Consider the following 17984-nt stretch of genomic DNA (forward strand, 5'->3'; position numbering starts at 1 on the left):
TGACCCTCCCAAGCTATGATTTATGGCCATTGCTCTTCATTTGACTAAGTTTCCAAGGTTCTAGCCCAGAGATGTTTTAGATCAGCCTGAATACCAGTTCAAATCCCAGAATCCCAGAATGTGGTTTGTGCTGGAGGGACCTTAAAGCTCAGGTCATTCTACCCCCTCTCATGGGCAGGGACATCTTCCACTAGACCAGGCTGCTCCAAGCCCTGTCCAGCCTGGCCTGGGACACTTCTAGGGATGGGAATTTTCCTCCAATTCAGTCCTGGCTTTAGCTAAAACACCTTTCAGGAAGAGAATTAGTCTTGAGCCATCAAGGACAGGCAGCCCAGCAGCTCCTTGTACATGAGCCTGTGTAGATTGCTGCTTTTTTTCCCAATGAAATCACTGCTTTTCTAAGGAAATACAGGACACCAGTCTGTATTTCTGTGTCTGTCAGGACACCAGTAAAACATTTGATTTGGGGAACTGCAAGCTGGAAGTGGTTCTGTGCAGTCTGTCCAGGAACTGCAGAAATGGGAGACCACAATGACCCGAGTGGGGAAGCCTCAGCTGAGCTGAGGTGACTGAGGTCCATGAGAAGCACCTTCATACTTCTTGATGTTTCAAGACCTGGTAGGATACTTCTTGTGCAGAAAACTGACACAAAAAGGAGAAAAGCAGAAATTTCCTGAGCTTTGGAGCCATCTCACACATGGAGGAGCCAGGACAAAGCCTGTTTCTCTGTGTGACAGAGCAAGCTGGAGGATCTGCTGGGCTGCTGTCCTGAGGTCACTTAAATCCCAGGTTTCATCTTTTGGAGACTTCCCTGGTTGTGTTTCTCTGACAATTCAGCCTGTTCCCATGCTCCAAACCTCCTGAAACCTTGACATCCTCATGGCTGCTTCTCTTACCCTGTTAAGATCCAGACCTTACCTTCCATGGACCTGTGTAACCATCCTGGTTCCATCATCTATCTCCTCTCCCTCTTCCATTTACCCACAGCTCCCATCTTCACCCTGATGGCCACCAAAACATGATGTGGCTTTGCTTTTGCTGCCCTCCTCCCCTCTCTTGTTGCCCCAGCCTGTTGCCTTCACTGCATCCCCCAGCCTGCAGCAGCTGGCAGTGAGTGCCCAGGAGGGACCCTGCCGTGCCCAAATCCCTTCTCCTGTGCCACTGGAGACCATCTGCAGCAGATGGCAGGAGCTTTGTCAGCTGCTGGCTCTTCAGGAGCCTCTTCCCTCTCCTGTGGTGGGCAGTTGGGGGATGTTGGCAGAGCAGGGGATGGGCTGCACTGCTGGAGCTTCCCGAGCAGATGCCCTTCCCTGCCCGCCTCCGTCTCTGTGGGCTCCTCCTCCTGCTGACTCCCAGCCTTCCCTGTTGCATAAGTTACACCATGAGTTTGAGGATCGTTTTTCCCTCACCTGCCTGGGGCTTCAGAAACCTATTGCAGTGCATCTGGATCTGACTTTGGTCAGAAACAACAGTCTGTCCATGATGGATGTGGTGGAAAGTCCCTTCTGCTGAACCAGGGGCTCCCTCAGTGTGCCCCCATCCCTGCTCTGTGCTGTGCCGGGAGCTGATGGGAAGGCTCCAGGGCTCTCCTTTTCTCCTGTGTTGCAGATGGCTGATTTATGTCTCCTGCTGCCCTTGGCAAACACAGCCCTGGGGCAGTGCCCTGGGGCAGCTGGGGAAGCTGGCAGTCGTTCCAAAGGGGTTACTGCAACTTCCTGGCTGGGTGTCCTCCAGTCCTTTTTGGGGTCCCTGTGGGAAGGGCTGAGTCTGTGTGTGCCCCTGTGCAAGCAGGGAGATGCTCAAGTGCCTGGCCCTCCACAGGCTGCTCCATGGCCATCCCTGCCCTGGCAGGGTGCAGGAGGCAGCTGCACCTCTGGGGCTGGGCAGGGAATGCTCTTCCCAAGAGAAAATGGGATTTCCAGAACTTTCCCCTACACAGGAAACCTGCTGGAGTTTGCCAATGCAAGAGAGCAAGGGAAAAGGTTCAGTCACAAATTAACAAGACTTAGTGATGCTGCAAGGGCTGGAGCCCCTCCAGAGCCAGGCTGGGAGAGCTGGGGGTGCTCACCTGGATAAGAGAAGGCTCCAGGGAGAGCTCAGAGCCCCTGCCAGAGCCTAAAGGGGCTCCAGGAGAGCTGGAGAGGGACTGGGGACAAGGGATGGAGGGACAGGACACAGGGAATGGCTCCCACTGCCAGAGGGCAGGGCTGGATGGGATATTGGGAAGGGATTCCTGGCTGTGAGGGTGGGCAGGCCCTGGCACAGGGTGCCCAGAGCAGCTGTGGCTGCCCCTGGATCCCTGGCAGTGCCCAAGGCCAGGCTGGACACTGGAGCTGGGAGCACCTGGGACAGTGGAAGGTGTCCCTGCCATGGCAGGGGTGGAAAGGTCCCTTCCAAGCTGGACCATTCTGTGATTGCATGGATGCTCTGCAGCAGACATGTCTTTCAAGGACTATAGCTCTAAGCTTTCTATGTTTGAAATTTTGAAGTCAGGTTGTTCCTAAGGGCAGTTATCATTGCAATTAATGCAATTAATGACAGCAATTAATGGGCACTTTTTGGGAAAGTATATTTTTATGGAAAATCTGGGGGGCAGGTTGGAGGAGGGGGGGTCTGGCTCCCTCTGTGTTCCTGCTTCCCTGCAGCTTTTGCTGGGGACATGCCATGATCTGGAGCAGATGAGTTTTCCACGTGCAGAGGGGTCCAGGAGGTGGGGACACCCTTGGTACCTTGTGACCCCAAAGCTGCTCTGGCAGCAGTGTGGGGGGTGCCAGGAGCCTCTGGAGCAGCTCCTCTGTGTGGGAACAAAGCCCTGCAGGCCGGGTGACACATACAAATGGGACTGCAAACCCCCCTGAACAAAGAGCTCAAACACAGCCAAAGCCTCGGCTGCCTGGGCCAAGTCCTGGGCTTGTGGCATTAGCAACTGCTCTAAAGGCTGTAATCTACACCAAAGCCTGCCTTGATTTGAGTGGGGCTGCAGCCAGGACCAGCTTTGGGCTGCTTTGCCATGTTTTTAAGATTTTCCAGCGTTTGTAGTTCCAGACTCAAGGAGCTGCAGGCTGGGCCCACTGGGAAGTTTTCCAGACACTTGACACAGCGTGGGTACCTCTCTGATGGGGCCACCTTGCCAAGAACCTCGGAACAGAAACCTCACACACTGTGAAACACCAATTTTCCAGAGCTCCAGCGAGTCCAGGAATATCCCAGACCTGAGAATTTTTACTCCTTTAAGGGCAAATGTTGCTTATTAAAGAGTCCCCAGTGCTGCCATTCCTTGCTTTCCTCAGCTTCTGCTGGAGAGAATTGGCTCCAAAAGTGTGTGGCTCCTGAACATGGCATCACAGGGGCAGAACTGGGAAAGGAACTGGGGGGACAAATGTTGTAATAGTCCAGGAATAATGAACCCTTTCAGCAGGAGGGCCACAGACACACAAGTGCTGGTGGAGGGGCTTCTGGAGGTCTCCAGCCTAACCTCCCATGCAAAGCAGGGTCACCATGGAGGGCAGGTGAAGAATCCTCCCTTCTTCCCTTCCTCATCCAGGTATTCCTCACTGTGGTGCATTCAGTGCTCATGCTGGAGGAAGGCATCTGAGTTCAAATGCATTCTCCAGGAGGGCCCATGGTCTGTGATGCTTAAATGGCCAGATTGAGTTTTACCCAGAAAAGCAAAAAATGAGGGAGGTTTTAACCAGAGAAACCGATTTTCAGTTCAGTACCTGGATGGGTTTGGACTCTGAGCTGAACAGGAGCACAAAAACCAGGGTCCTTGGGGTCAGTGGTGGCACCTGGAGTGGGGACAGTTGGACCATTGTACAGTGACAGTCTGTACTGTCCCACCTGCTGGGGACTGTGTGGGCCTGGGGTGCCGTGGGGCAAGGAGGGAGAGCTGCAGGTGAGACAGTGGTGAGAGACATCCAGGTCTCTGGGAATGAATGTGGGCTCAGTTGTCCTGTCTGTCCCCTCTGCCCATGGTGGACAAACAGTGCTCACCCCCACCCCTGTGCCTTGCACAGAGGCCCTGTGTGCTCCTGCCACTGCAAACACACTTCTCCAGACTGCTGGAGCCTGGATCCCCAGCCCTGAGGATTGAAGGTCAGGACAGCCCTTGCTCTGTGACTGATCACAGCAGTGTCCTGGCTGCTGCACAGCATCACCTCCAGCCTCACTGCACGGGGTGTGGGAACACTGTCCTGGGGAATGCCCTGCTCTGGACCCACAGGGGATGCTCTGGACCCTCAGGGAATGCTCTGAACCCTCAGGGGATGCTCTGGACCCTCAGGGAATGCTCTGGACCCTCAGGGAATGCTCTAGACCCACAGGGAATGCTCTGGACCCTCAGGGAATGCTCTGGACCCACAGGGGATGCTCTGGACCCTCAGGGAATGCTCTGGACCCACAGGGAATGCTCTAGACCCACAGGGAATGCTCTGGACCCTCAGGGAATGCTCTGGACCCACAGGGGATGCTCTGGACCCACAGGGAATGCTCTGGACCCTCAGGGGATGCTCTGGACCCACAGGGAATGCTCTGGACCCACAGGGGATGCTCTGGACCCTCAGGGAATGCTCTGGACCCTCAGGGAATGCTCTGGACCCACAGGGGATGCTCTGGACCCTCAGGGAATGCTCTGGACCCACAGGGGATGCTCTGGACCCACAGGGAATCCTGCTCCCCACATGTTGGAGCTGCCTGGGTCCCCCACTCAGACTGAGTCCCTGGGTGAAGGCAGTGAGGGGAAAGCTTGCCCCCTTCCCCCAAGGCTTTCCAAGTCTCCCCCTTTGCACAGTGGCAGGACAGTCACAGGCATCCCCTGCCAGATGCTCTGACAGAAATTCTGCCCTGACAGAGCCTTCTCCCCCACATCTCCCCACTCCCTGGCCTGTCCCGTGGCCTCTGGACTGGCTGGTGCCTTGCAGCATCATGGTGCATTTCCCTGCCACTCTGTCTTCAGCCGGGGGTCAGGCAGTTAATCCTGACCCCGATCACAGCCGCTGCTGCACGGGGTAATTGAAAATGCCAGAATTCCCTGCTGACCTTCCTATAATAAAAGCAGTTCTCCCCATCCAGTAACCTGACACTCCAGGGACCGAGATCTGTCAGGAGGGCTCCGAGGAGATGCTGGAAAGCTCCCAGCTGTTCACCTCCCCTTTTCCCCTGGGTGATTTCAAAGTGTTGCCAGGGAGAGGCCACGGGCTGGGCTGGCTTTGCTCTCTCTGAGTTGTGAGTGTTTTCCAGAGCAAATGTTGACTCTGTCTGACATGACATGGGTTAGTGGAATTAAAGTGATCAGAGATAGGGGGTTTGCTGCCTGTAACCTGATTCTCCCAGCTAAGCCAGCAGAGGAATGGATGCTTTGATTTTACCGGGATCTCTACAGCGCTGCCCCACTAGGCAGGAGTAGGGGCTCAGCCTTGGGACTGGCAGGTGAAGGGGGGCTGGCTGCAGACTGGGGGGAAGATTGCATGGGTCTAAATGGGTCTAAAGATGATGAAAGAGAAGCTGTGGAGAGATCCTCATGTCCCCCCTGCAGGCTGGAGCCACACAGTCCCACCAGACACTCCCAGGAGATGCTGCCAGCAGAGTCTGAGCCCCTGGGCTGCTCCCTGCAGTGCTGCCCTGGCTGCTGGCAGGGTCTTTTCCCATTTTATTCCCTTTACAGCAGTGCTCCAGCTTCCCAGCCTGCACACTGTGACCTTCCAGGTCACAGCAGCACCAAAGCTGCAAAGTGGCCCTGGAGTGCCATGGACATCTGTGTAGCTGGATGTGGGCTTGGTTTATTTGAGCCAGACATCCTAAAAAACACTGGCAGTGATGGTGGCCCAAGAGTCAGGACCTGACACAGAAAATTGGCCTCTGCTATCAAAGTCTATTAGACAAGGATGCCCTGATGGGTCCTTTGGGATGGGATGAGCCAGAATACACTGAATCATAAAATCACAGAATCCCAGACTGGGTTGTGTTGAACGGGACCTTGAAGATCATTTTATTCTACCCCCTCCCATGGGCAGGGACACCTTCCACTATCCCAGGCTGCTCCAAGCCCATCCAGCCTGGCCTTAGACTCTTCCAGGGGTGAGGCAGATAGAGGTGGGATAGGAGGGAGGTGAGCTCAGGATGTTGAAAAAGCAGGGCTGGGAGAAAGGAATAGATCCCAGATGGAAGCTCTTGTTGAATAAAAGAGAAATATGTCCTAGGAGATGTCCAGGGGCTCCTGGAACTGCTCAGAGTTGTGGTGTTGTGGGGATGGGTTAGAGAGACAAACACATGAGCTGCCTAAGAACCCTCAAATCAACTCAGAGACATAGAAGCAAAGAGAAAAATGGGCCTATTTCTTTCTCATTGCCCCAAAACAATTCTTCATTGTGTGATGCCCTCCTGCTGCTTTTTGTCAGCTTTCTCCTAATGAATTTCCCTGGGCTTTAGAGACAATTACATGAACTTTGGATGCATCGAGGATCTCTCACCCCACTCCCAGCAGAACTGGGATGATAGGAAATGCAGGAACAGCCTACTTCCCTCCCTGAGCTGGGGGCACAGCCAAAAATACCCAGTGGAAGTGCCCAGGGGAGAGGGAAGAGCAGCTCTGCAGGGCTGAGCTGAGGCAGGGAAGTGTCACCTTGGACACACTCAGGAATATCAAACCTCAGCAAGGAGATGGGTGCTGGGTACTGAACTCAGTTTTGAGGTTTATGTTTGAAAAGGAGATTAACAAAAAATTAGAAAAGATAGAGGAGGAAGTTATCAGGCTGATAAATGTGTGAAGTGCTCAGGAAACTACTTGGAAAACAGAAAGGAATCACAGAATCATTGTCTGATTTGTGCTGCAAAGGACCTTAAAGATCTTCCAGTTCCAACACTCCATGGACAAAAAGGAAATATTTTCACTGTCTTTCAGCTTGTCCATGATGACAATGTTCTTTTTCTAGACTCCTCCTCCATTTAGTTACAAAACCCAGAAAAGTTCCTGCAGTTGGAAACTGAAGTCCATACATCTTAATGTGAAAATAAAGGGTGCATTTTAAAAGAGAGCTGAGGGAAACCTCCCCAGGGGCCTAGTGGGCTCAGCATCATCTGAAGTCCTCAAAGGAAGCAGGGGGTGTGTCTGTAGCATACTCAGGGGGTCAAACACAAGTGTTTTAGCTATTTTTAGCTCTGCCTGGGTTTGTGCAGGTGTTCAGACCTGGGTGTTATGGAACTTTCCCAATTCTCTGCTAAATTGCTCTGTTCTTGTGCTGTCTCATCATGCTGCTCTGGGTTTGGTGTGACCTTCTTCAGCTTTTCCTGTGATTAAAAAGTGATTGTTTCTCCTGGAAAACTCACATTTTGTTCCTTTCTGTTTTCTTCCATTTCCCTTTTTCCCTTAAAACTTTTCACCATTTCCAGCAAGTCCCAAAGAAGCAAATATTTGTATGAAACTCAGATTCTGGCTATGCCAAGCCTGAGGCTTCATGATGTAACCAACACCCCCCTTTGTCCCTGCAGGAGATCAGGCAAATCCTTACTTACAGATCCCAAAGCCTCTTGTGGAGGATCAGTGCAGGTTAAGCTGCCTTTGTGTGATGGATCTGTGCCACCTGGGGTTTGGTTTCCCTTAGCTGAGGGAGCCTTGAGGTGCTGCTCTGGAGCCATGGAGGTGTTATCCTCATGTCACAGCATCCTCAGAGAGCAGCTCTGCCACAGGGGAGCCTGGACATGCTTTCAGTCAAAGATGTAAAGCTGTAAAGAGAGATGTGCCTGGATGGGATCTTAAGCAAAAGCTCTTTAAAAAAAAAAAAAAAAGGAAGCTCTTTCATAAAAGTGGCTTCAGCTTCATAATCAGGGCCCAGACCATCACTTGTGATCTCTTACCTTTTCTTATTTTTTTTTTTTTCTCCTTTAGAAGACATATTTTAAATTCTGGATGTGCCTCAGACACAGTGCCTGGGAGACAGGACATGTGGGGCTCGTTTACAGGGATGTGGCAGAGAAGGAATGTGTTTTATGACCAAAAATTGGGATTTTATCTAGAGCTAATCAGAAAGGCTAAGGGGTGCTGATACAGAGGGGCTACTGAGGGGAGCCCCATTCTTGGAGGTTTAAAGATTCACCTAATACAGTTTCCCTTCCTTGGTGTGGTCATGGGCCAGAAGCTCTGGGAGTCCCATCCCAGCAGCATTGCTGGGATTTGGTGCTCTAGGGAATGGAAAGGAGCAGTGGAAGAGGAGGGCTCAGTCCTGTCAGCCTTCACAGCTCTTCTCTGCTCCGTGTGGAGGCACCTAGGCCTCTTGGGTCATCCCTTTCCTCAGCACAGTCTGTGGAATGGAATGGAATATAGAATATTTCAAATGGAAACACCTACAATGATCATCTGGTCCAACTGCTTCACCTAGACATGGATAATGAACATGGAGAGAGATCAGAGCAGCACAGCCTGGGCTGTGTCTGTCCTGCTGGTACTGACTCCACACCATGGCTCTGGGACCAAGCCAAGAGCACAGGATGCATTCCCTTGGCTGTTACCCTTTTGTTAGATGAGAGCATCAGGATGTGTCAGCCCCACCCTGACACGGGCCAGACCCACCTCGTGGTACCAGAGGCATTGGCCTCTGTGAGGCTGAAGCTGCTACACTGATTCTGGGGAGGTCAGAACCAGCCTGGTGGCTTTGGTGCTTCCCTTGCCAAACCCCACTGGGACCAGACATTTCCTCCCCAGTGGGTATTTGAGCATTCCTGGGAGACAGTCAGTCAAGCAGGACTTGAGATCCCAGTTGTTCCTTAAGGATGCCTTCATGGAAAATGTGGTGTGTAGTGGGATTTGAGACCTGCCTGATTATGTCCACCTTGTGGCATTGAGCCAGCCTGGTTTGAAAGGACAATGTCTTCAGGTGTCTTCAAATCCCAGAATGATTTGGGTTGGAAGGGACCTTAAAGCCCATCCCATTCTATCCCCTGCCATGGACAGGGACACCTTCCATAGCCCAGGCTGCTCCCAGCCCCATCCAGCCTGGCCTTGGGCACTGCCAGGGATCCAGGGGCAGACACAGCTGCTCTGGGCACCCTGTGCCAGGCCCTGCCCACCCTCACAGCCAGGAATCCCTTCCCAATATCCCATCCATCCCTGCCCTCTGGCAGTGGAAGCCATTCCCTGTGTCCTGTCCCTCCATCCCCTGTCCCCAGTCCCTCTCCAGCTCTCCTGGAGCCCCTTCAGGCCCTGGCAGGGGCTCTGAGCTCTCCCTGGAGCCTTCTCCTCTCCAGGCTGAACCTCCCCAGCTCTCCCAGCCTGGCTCCAGCACAGAGGGGCTCCAGCCCTTAGAGCATCTCCATAGCCTCCTCTGGACTTGCTCCAACTCCTCCACATCCTTTCTGTGCTGGGACCCCAGGGCTGGAGGCAGAATTGCAAGGGGGTCTCTCCAGAGGCGAGCAGAGGAGCAGAATCCCCTCCCCGGAGCTGGTGCCCACGCTGTGGGATCAGCCCAGATGGTGTTCTGCCAGCCCAGCCCTGGCAAAGCTCAGGGGTGATCCCTTCAGGGAGGTGATGGCCATGCAGCTCTGCTGGCAACACCTGAGCATGGGGGGACCTCCTGAACCCCATCCTTCCCAAGTGTTTGCAGTTCCTGAGCCCAGGCAGTGCTCTGTGTGTGCTGCAGAGCTGCCAGCACCCCCACACTGATCCTGCAGAGCTGCCCCAGCCACAGAACTCTGCTCTGCTCCCTGGGTTGAGATAAACTGCCAAATGTCCGGCCTGGGCAGGGGTCTGGCTGTGAGCAGCGTTGTGTGGCCATGCAGGGCTCAGGGTGGTGACCACAGAAGCATCCCTGGCATCCCTCCCGTGGGGTCACCGTGTGGGGCACGTTGGCTTTGTACATCAGTGGATTTTCATTAAGCTTGTTTTACACTCCACTGGTGGCTTCAGTGTGGTTTATTTCTCCAGCAATTCAAGGAAGCCACAGCACTGCACTGTGAGGAGTCTGAGGCCATCCCTGATCAAGAGGATGCAGAAAGTGCCTTTCAAGGACTGCAGTGGTTGGGTTTGCCTCAGTGCCCCGTGCTGATAATGCCAAGGGTGTGGGTTTGATCCCTGTATGGACCATTCACTTCAGAGATGGACTCAGTGATCTTTGTGGATCCTTTCCAACTCAAAATATTCTGTGAAATCTGTGCAGTCAAATAACATTGAGGTTAAGGGATTCAGTGAGGAGCAGTGTTTCCATCAGCTGTGGAATGAAGGCAGGTCTGTTTGTTTTTTGCACTTTTGGGACACACCTACCCCTGGATACCCCATCGGGATAAATCCACCTCTGTTCACACCTTCATGGTGACAGCACAGGGAGATCAAGGCTCTGAGAGTGGGGACTCTCCATATCTGATCTCCTCTGTGTGTCACAGGGCACAGTCAGCTGCCTGGGCATCGTGTCAGAATCCAGCTGAAGCTGTTCCTGCTGACTGGACCTGGGAAAGTCACTCTGAGTCTGGCTGGCTCCTCTAAACTGGTTTCAAGCTCACATATCCAGTGCCAGCCCATCCCTGATTCATGGGCCTGGGAGCCTCTCTGTGCACCCCAGGCCCTCACCTGGCATAAAGGGTGTGACAAAGGACCATGTTTTGTGGCACTGCAGAGTTAGCAAAAAGTCCAGGAGAGGGATTGATTGTTTCCATCTGCTCAGCAGTCTCAGGGCCACACCTGGGCTCCTTCATCTTCTGGGGCTCCCAGTATCACACTCCTGGACAAACTGGAGCAGGTCCAGCAGGACAAGGAGGTTACCCTGAGGCTGGGGCTGGAGCATCCAAGGTGAGGGCAGCTGAGGGCTAGGTCTGATCAGCCTGGAGAGGAGGAGGATGAGGGGCATCAAGGGGGAGAATGGTGGCAACATCCACAAAGCACAACCAGCAAAATCCCAGTGGAATGTGAGGGAAAGTTTCTGCCCCTAAGAGCAAGGCAGCTGGGGGCTGCTGCTCAGAGCCTGTGGAAGCCCCATCCATGGGGATCAGACTCACTAGGTCTTATCTGGACACAGTCCTGAGAAAAATGATGTGATTTTGAAATTAGTCTGCCAGCCCGTGGGACCAGAAACCTCCAGAGGTCACTTCTGAGCTGGGCCTTGCTGTGGTTTCATTGCTGTGCACTCCCCTGGTGTCCTGATAAGAGCAGCAGTTACTGAGGACATGCACTGGGGACGTTCCTGCTCTTCCAGAGCCCTCCCTTGCCCCAGGTGCAGGAAAGGCTCTGAGGTTGCTGTAGTCATTCATCTCCCCTGCCTCCTCCCACCATGCAGCACATTTGCCTCATTAAGCTCCTTCCGTGAGCCCCACCTCATCCATTTGGGTCTTTTGCTGAGCCAAACCAGAGCAGGTTCACCAGGTACCAGCAGCACATGAGTCACACACGTCCTGCTGTAGCTGTTGTCTGGTACATCTCCCTCAGGAGAGGCAGGAGATGCCCTGGAGAGGTCCTGTGCTCCCAGGCTGGGGTGCAGTGCATGGAACTGGAAGAACATCCCAGAGACTTCACTCCTACCAGGAGGAACCTGGAGCTGAGGAGCTTCTCCAGCTGCAAGGCCACTGAACCTGTGCCTGAATCACGGGATGTTGCCACATCCTGGTGTTGTGGTGGGACAGCTCTGGCTGTACATGGCCCCTGTCCTGGAAAAGCCCAGTGTGTAATGTGGGATCAGCTCCCAGAGCAGCTGTCACAGACACTGTGGGCTGTGTGCTTCCCTCAGTCCAGTGCCATCCCTGCCACACGGCATCCGCAGCACAGTCACATCTTCCTCCTGAGCCTGGTCTCCAGAGACAGAGATGTTTGTCTTGAAAATTGCAGATGTCCTACAGAATCTGTTTGAACAAGGAAGCAGTGAGCTCTGGCAAGAGCTGACAGGCTCCAGAAACATTACCTGTGTTTTATCTTCACACAGCGTGAGAAACTCTTCCCAGGAGTTTGGAAAGATGTGGCCTGAAGCAGTGGGATGAGGGTGTCAAGCTGGGAGGGGAGCAGAGCCACAGAGTGAGGGGAGGGCTGAGGTGACACAGAGGGTTTCAGACTGTTGGGTAATGGGGCTTTGCTCAAGCAGAAATGGATGGAAGGAGTGGCCTCAGGATCTGTTGAAATCATGGTGTGGTTTGGGTTGGAAGGGTCTTTAAAGATTATCTCATCCCCTGCCATAGGCAGGGACACCTTCCATCAGACCAGGTTGCTCCAAGCCCCATCCAGCCTGGCCGGGACACTTCCAGGGATGAAGTTCTCTGCTGTCCTTCTAGTTTTGTTCTCCTCGACAAAACTGGAGCTCAACAACACTGCTGAGGCTAATCCACATCACACCTTCCTTCAGGAGTCGGGTAACCTAGGCAGGTGAAGGAAAGTGGTGCAGCAGTGTGGTACAGGTCTTGTGTTTGCCAAACCCAGCCCCTTGGCACCCAGACACTGAGCATCCTGGGAACTGTGGTGCTGAGTCAGAAAAGCAGCAGGGAAGAGGCAGAGGTGGACCAGAAAAATGGCTTTTGTTGGTGTGTTGGAGAGGAGTTGCTCAGTGGTAATTTATTGTGATGTGCAGGAACATGCTGGGGCCATGCTTGTCCAAGCACCGTGGTCCTACCACTGCAGTCCCAGCTGGCACAGCTCCTGTCACTACCCCTGATGCCAACGGGAGCCAGCCTAGAGATGGGTGAGAGGTGCCTTCCTCTGGGTGCTGCTCCTCCAGGCTGTTTCTCAGAGCTGCCAAATGAGTTGTTATTCCATGAAATATTGTAAGGGTTGGACTTGGGAAAAGCCCATCTGAGTGCAAACCACTCTGCATCCATTTGGCCTGGCATGCAAGTGATGGGAAAACTTTCAAGCTACCACTCTCCAGTCCTCTCCTAGCCCTGAGGCTTCTTCTGTGCCCTACAGCTGTTGCAGTGGTGAGCCTGTGCTGGCAGCTGTGCCAGGGCTAACGCTGACTGCAGCTCGAGCTCTCTCTCCAGGGCTGGGCTGGCACTAGGGCAGGTCTGGGGTAGCCCTGCACTGAGGAGGATGTGCTGTCAGTGCCAGCAGCAGGCTGGGCACGGGGAGGGCTCCTCTCACCGCTCTGGGATGGGGGAGAGGAGCCAGCGCAGGCAGCTGTGGGTGTCAGCCCTGCAGCAGGGGTGGGGGTGTTGGCTGCTCTGCTGTCAGCACCTAGAATCAGAGAATATCCCCACGGGTCATCGAGTCCCACTCCTGGCCCTGCAGAGACACCCCAACAATCCCACTTGTGCATTCCTGAGAGCGTTGTCTGAGCGCTCCTGGAGCTCTGGCAGCCTTGGGGCCGTGCCCATTCCCTGGGGAGCCTGGGCAGTGCCTGCACCCTCTGGGGGAAGAACTTTTCCCTGATCTCCAGCCTAAACCCCCATGGCAGAGCTCCAGCCGTTCCCTGGGAGCTGTCCCTGCTCACAGAGTAGAGATGGGAGCTGCCCTCAGGAGAAGCTGCAGGCTCCGAGGAGTTTCCTGCCCCTCAGGACTGAGGCAGCCCGGGCTGTTGGCTCACCCTGCTCCCCAGCCCGCCGGGCCAGGGCCGCTCAGGCTTTCCCAGGGCGCCCGCAGCTCCCCGCTCCAGTTCCTTCCCTGCGGGCCTGCCAGCTCAGCTCCGGTCCCTGCCCGTGGGGCTGCCAGCCCAGCTCCTCGCTCCGGTCCCTGCCTGTGGGGCTGCCAGCCCAGCTCCCCGCTCCGGTCCCTTCCCTGTGGGGCTGCCAGCCCAGCTCCCCGCTCCGGTCCCTTCCCTGTGGGGCTGCCAGCCCAGCTCCTCGCTCCGGTCCCTGCATGTGGGGCTGCCAGCCCAGCTCCCCGCTCCGGTCCCTGCCTGTGGGGCTGCCAGCCCAGCTCCTCGCTCCGGTCCCTGCATGTGGGGCTGCCAGCCCAGCTCCCCGCTCCGGTCCCTGCCTGTGGGGCTGCCAGCCCAGCTCCTCGCTCCGGTCCCTGCATGTGGGGCTGCCAGCCCAGCTCCCCGCTCCAGTCCCTGCCCGTGGGGCTGTCAGCCCAGCTCCTCGCTCCGGTCCCTGCATGTGGGGCTGCCAGCCCAGCTCCCCGCTCCGGTCCCTGCATGTGGGGCTGCCAGCCCAGCTCCCGGGGCGGCTTTCCCGGCCGAGGGTCCCGGCAGCGGGAGCGGCCCGGGTGTGTGAGGGCCGGCAGGGAGAGCGGCCCGGGTGTGTGAGGGCCGGCGGGGCCCTTTGTGCTCGCTGCGAGGAGCGGGGCCCGGCCGGGCTGCTCTCCATTGTCAGCGTGTCAGGTCAGCTTTGTGCTGCCTGCTCAGCGCTGGATGCGCCTCCCGTGATTGGCATGTGCAGCGTGCAGCCCCAGCCGGCCCGAGCCTTGGGAAGCTGCTCTGAGCGAATGGAAACGTAAAAACCACCCATTTCCCCATGGCAGGAGTGCATGCTGTGGGGCTGGTGGGGCTCTTTGCAGGAGTGCATGCTGTGGGGCTGGTGGGGCTCTTTGCGGTAGAACAGTGCTGTGCCTGCTCCAACCTGGGCTCCTTTTGCCACTTTCCTGCTTGAGGCACTGTCCTACATGTCTTCTAACTACCAGTTCAGCAGAACCATTTTTTCCTCTCCTCACTGCTCTCTACAAACAGCAAAATCCAGGATCCCCTGACCTCTGCACAGCTCTCCCAGTGCAGGAGGTGAATTCCAAAGCTCCAAACAACAATAACTGTCCTGCCCACCTCCTGCAGGGTGAGGGTCCTACCTGTGCAGGTGTCTGACTGTCTGTCCCCCCTCTCTCTCTTGCAGCCCCTTCTGCCGTGTCCATCATGCACCAGGTGAGCCGCACTGTGGACAGCATCACCCTGTCCTGGTCCCAGCCCGACCAGCCCAACGGAGTCATCCTGGACTATGAGCTGCAGTACTACGAGAAGGTACTGAGGGACCTCACAGGGGTCACCCACAGCTTTTGGGGAGAGGAGGGGGGCAGACTTTATTTAAGGGCATACAGTGGTTATTAAGTAGGAAACTTCTCTTGCTGCATTCGGTCACATGGGTGACAGTGGCCATCTATCCTTGGGGTCCAGTGATGGTTCCAGTGGTCCAAGTGTAGAAATTCCACTGGCCATTCAGGAGCTTCTCCTGTCACCTCCACAGAACTGGTGGCAAGTGGACCCATTGCAGGGAGAGCAGGGTACTCTGGGTCCAGGGTCTATTTTTTCCTTTTTGTGTACTGTGGCATCAGAAGGAAATGGGAATGACAGGGAAAATCCAGTCACAGGTTGGCGTACACTCAGTGGGTGTCCAGTCCTGGAGATTTTCTGGAGCGCTGTCCATGGGTGCATCTACCCCAAAGGTGAGTTTGGCATCCCTGCAGCATCCTGAGCCCAGATGTTGCACAGGGAGAAGGTGTCCCATGCTCCCATGGAGGGCTCATGCTGCACTATGGAGTCAGTGTGAAGGGCTCAGGCAGCTCTGGCCCTGTATCCCTGAGGAACCTGCTCCTTCCATAAGCTCCCTGTCCAGGCAGACAGAGGAATTTCATGTGGACTGTGCCAGGGTGTCCATCCCACCAGTGGCTGCTCAGACACCTGAGGACCATGTGGAGGTTGGTCCCAGGACCTGCCAGGCTGAACTTCATCTGTGCAGCCCAGGGGAGATGGGGAGCAGGAGACTTCTCCTTCCAGGAATCTGCCCCCTTGCACAAGAGCTTATAAACTATACATTATAAATTGCAAACTAACTAATTAAAAAGCTTTATGATTAAATGGAACTGAAAATATTTTTCCCAGCAGTTGCCGGAAGAAATGATTAATCCCCCCCACTGCCTGCCTGTGACCTATTTTCTCATCACCAAGAGCCAGAGGGAGAATGGGGAGGAGGGGGGGCTCCTTTGTAAGCTGTTAAATAGGTCCTGACCTATATTGCATAAATCACAGCCATTTATTTTGACCCTTGGAAATTATCCCAGAATATGTGGCAGGATGGATGAGGAGATAACAAGACAGATCTGGGAAGCAAGAGGGGTCCTTTCCCTGGGGACCCTCAATGTAGAGGCAGAAGATCTCAGGGAGTACATTCTCCTCCTCTTACTTTATCTTAATCTCTCACTCTCTTTCTTTCTTCCCTCTCCTCTGTTTTCTGAGGAAGGCTGTAAATAAAGGGAATTTTTGTTTAAAAAACAGTGATGCTGGTGGCCAGTCTTTGCAGGCAGCCACATCTGCCTGTCCCATTGTCAGAGTCAGGGCACAGCCTGTCCCTGATGATGGGGACAAGTGGCCCCACTCTCAGTCAGGGCTGTTCATGGAGCACTAAGCCTGGCACAGAGGGCACAGCTGGGCTCAGGTTCTCCCTGTCCTGGTTTCAGAGAACCATGGAAGCATCCCAGAATGGTTTGGGTTGGAAGGGACCTTAAAGCTCATCCAGTGCCACCCCCTGCCATGGGCAGGGACACCTTCCACCCATCCTGGCCTTGGGCACTGCCAGGGATCCAGGGGCAGCCCCAGCTTCTCTGGGCATCCTGTGCCAGGGCTTTGGCCTTGCTGTGCTTCTCTCCTGCTTCCCATCAATCCAGCAGTTGGATGTGGTGTGTGACACACTCCAGGTGTGTTCCCACTGCACTGCCAGGCTGTGCAGAGGTGATTTCCTTACAAATATTTAATTACAAACTGTCCCATATGCTTCTGAATGCTCAGCAAAGATCTCTAGAGCTGGTTAAGTTTTTTCTGGTTGAATTTTTTTTCCCTCAGTAGAAAATTATATTTTATTTTCATGCGAACAGCTCAAATGAAGAATAGCACCATACACACTGTGTATCAAAAGCACCTTGACTCTTCATTTTTAATGGATTCTCTTCTATATACAGACATTAAATTAAAAAAATAGAAGAATTTATTTAGTGTTGACAGAAAAGCACTGTTCACAGCACCTGAAACAAAGGTGTATTTTTGTTTCCCTTTCACAGATTATTTATAGCACTGCTATTTTTAGATACCATTAAAAATGCCTGTACAAAGGCATTATGAGTTTTTTTCACGTGGAGTTGGAGCAAATCCGTGCAGATTGTTGCACAAACACTGCCTGACGTGGCTGCTCTCTGTAGCCCTCACTTTAATGTGTTGTTTTTTCACTTCCAAGAGGTACCTGCCAGTGTTTGTCTTATTTAAAAAGTCTGTGTTGTCTTCATTTAGAAAGGGTGTAGCAGTTTTCATCCAAAGTTGCCAAACTCATCCTGGAGTGTGGGAACTGGAGACCCACTGCAGTCAGACACAGCAAAGAACAATTAGCCCTCCTTTGCAAATAATTATGCAAAATTATTTGGTTTGATGATGCTCAAAGTCACCCATTCTGTAATTGTTTGAAGACATTCAGCCCAATTTGGTCACCAGTGCAAGACGTTAGAGGCAAAGGAGCCCTTTGATGTCTCCAGCCAGTGCTGGAGTAGGGGCATGGGCTGGCTGGGACACGAAGGGTGGGGGAGAGGACCTGTGAAGGTGGATGTGGAAGTGGAGGTAGAAGCAGAGCTCTCCTGGTGCCCAGGAGCTTCTGGTCAGAGCCCAGCACCCCAGGACAGGATGTCCCCAGGGCTTGGCCCACAGATGCTGGAGGTGCTGCTGCCAGGCTGACTCAGGGGACATCCCTGCCCATGTCAGGGGGTTGGAAAAAGATGGTCTGTAAGGTCCCTTCCAACCCAATCCTGGGTTTCTGTGATTGTCTGACTCTTCAGAGTCTGTCCTGCAGTGCAGGACACCACAATCCCCGAGCCTGGAGCCAAAGCTGCTGCCTGGTGTTTCTCATCTCTGCTGAGGTGGGGCTGCCCCTTCAGCCAGTGCTGCCCAAACTCTTGGAGGGGTCTCTGTCCCAAGAAAATTGGGAGTTCAAGGACATGGAGAGGAAACCCTGCCAGGGAGCCCTGGCATAGCCTGCCTGCAGTCCCAGTCCCTGCCCAGGGCCACACTGGGACTGGGCACTATCCAGGACTGGGTTGGGACAGGCGTTCAAACACTCAGAGGATAATTAAAGTTGGAAAAGCCCTCCAAGATCAGTCAGCCCAACCTTCACCAAGCTACGTT

The 17984-nt window shown here is 54.2% G+C and overlaps 1 protein-coding gene across 2 annotated transcripts in view; it reads left to right on the top strand.

The window, feature by feature from the left end:
- The window catches only part of EPHB2 (EPH receptor B2), a 134394-nt gene that overhangs the window by 95412 nt on the left and 20998 nt on the right, over positions 1 to 17984 (top strand). For both annotated transcript variants that reach the window (XM_058818689.1, XM_058818690.1), the window contains exon 6: positions 14722 to 14846. In XM_058818689.1, the coding sequence (XP_058674672.1) occupies positions 14722 to 14846 (125 nt within the window). The remainder of the gene's footprint in view (positions 1 to 14721; positions 14847 to 17984) is intronic.

The sequence above is a fragment of the Ammospiza caudacuta genome, chromosome 22, assembly GCF_027887145.1.
Source record: "Ammospiza caudacuta isolate bAmmCau1 chromosome 22, bAmmCau1.pri, whole genome shotgun sequence".
Classification (NCBI taxonomy): domain Eukaryota; kingdom Metazoa; phylum Chordata; class Aves; order Passeriformes; family Passerellidae; genus Ammospiza; species Ammospiza caudacuta.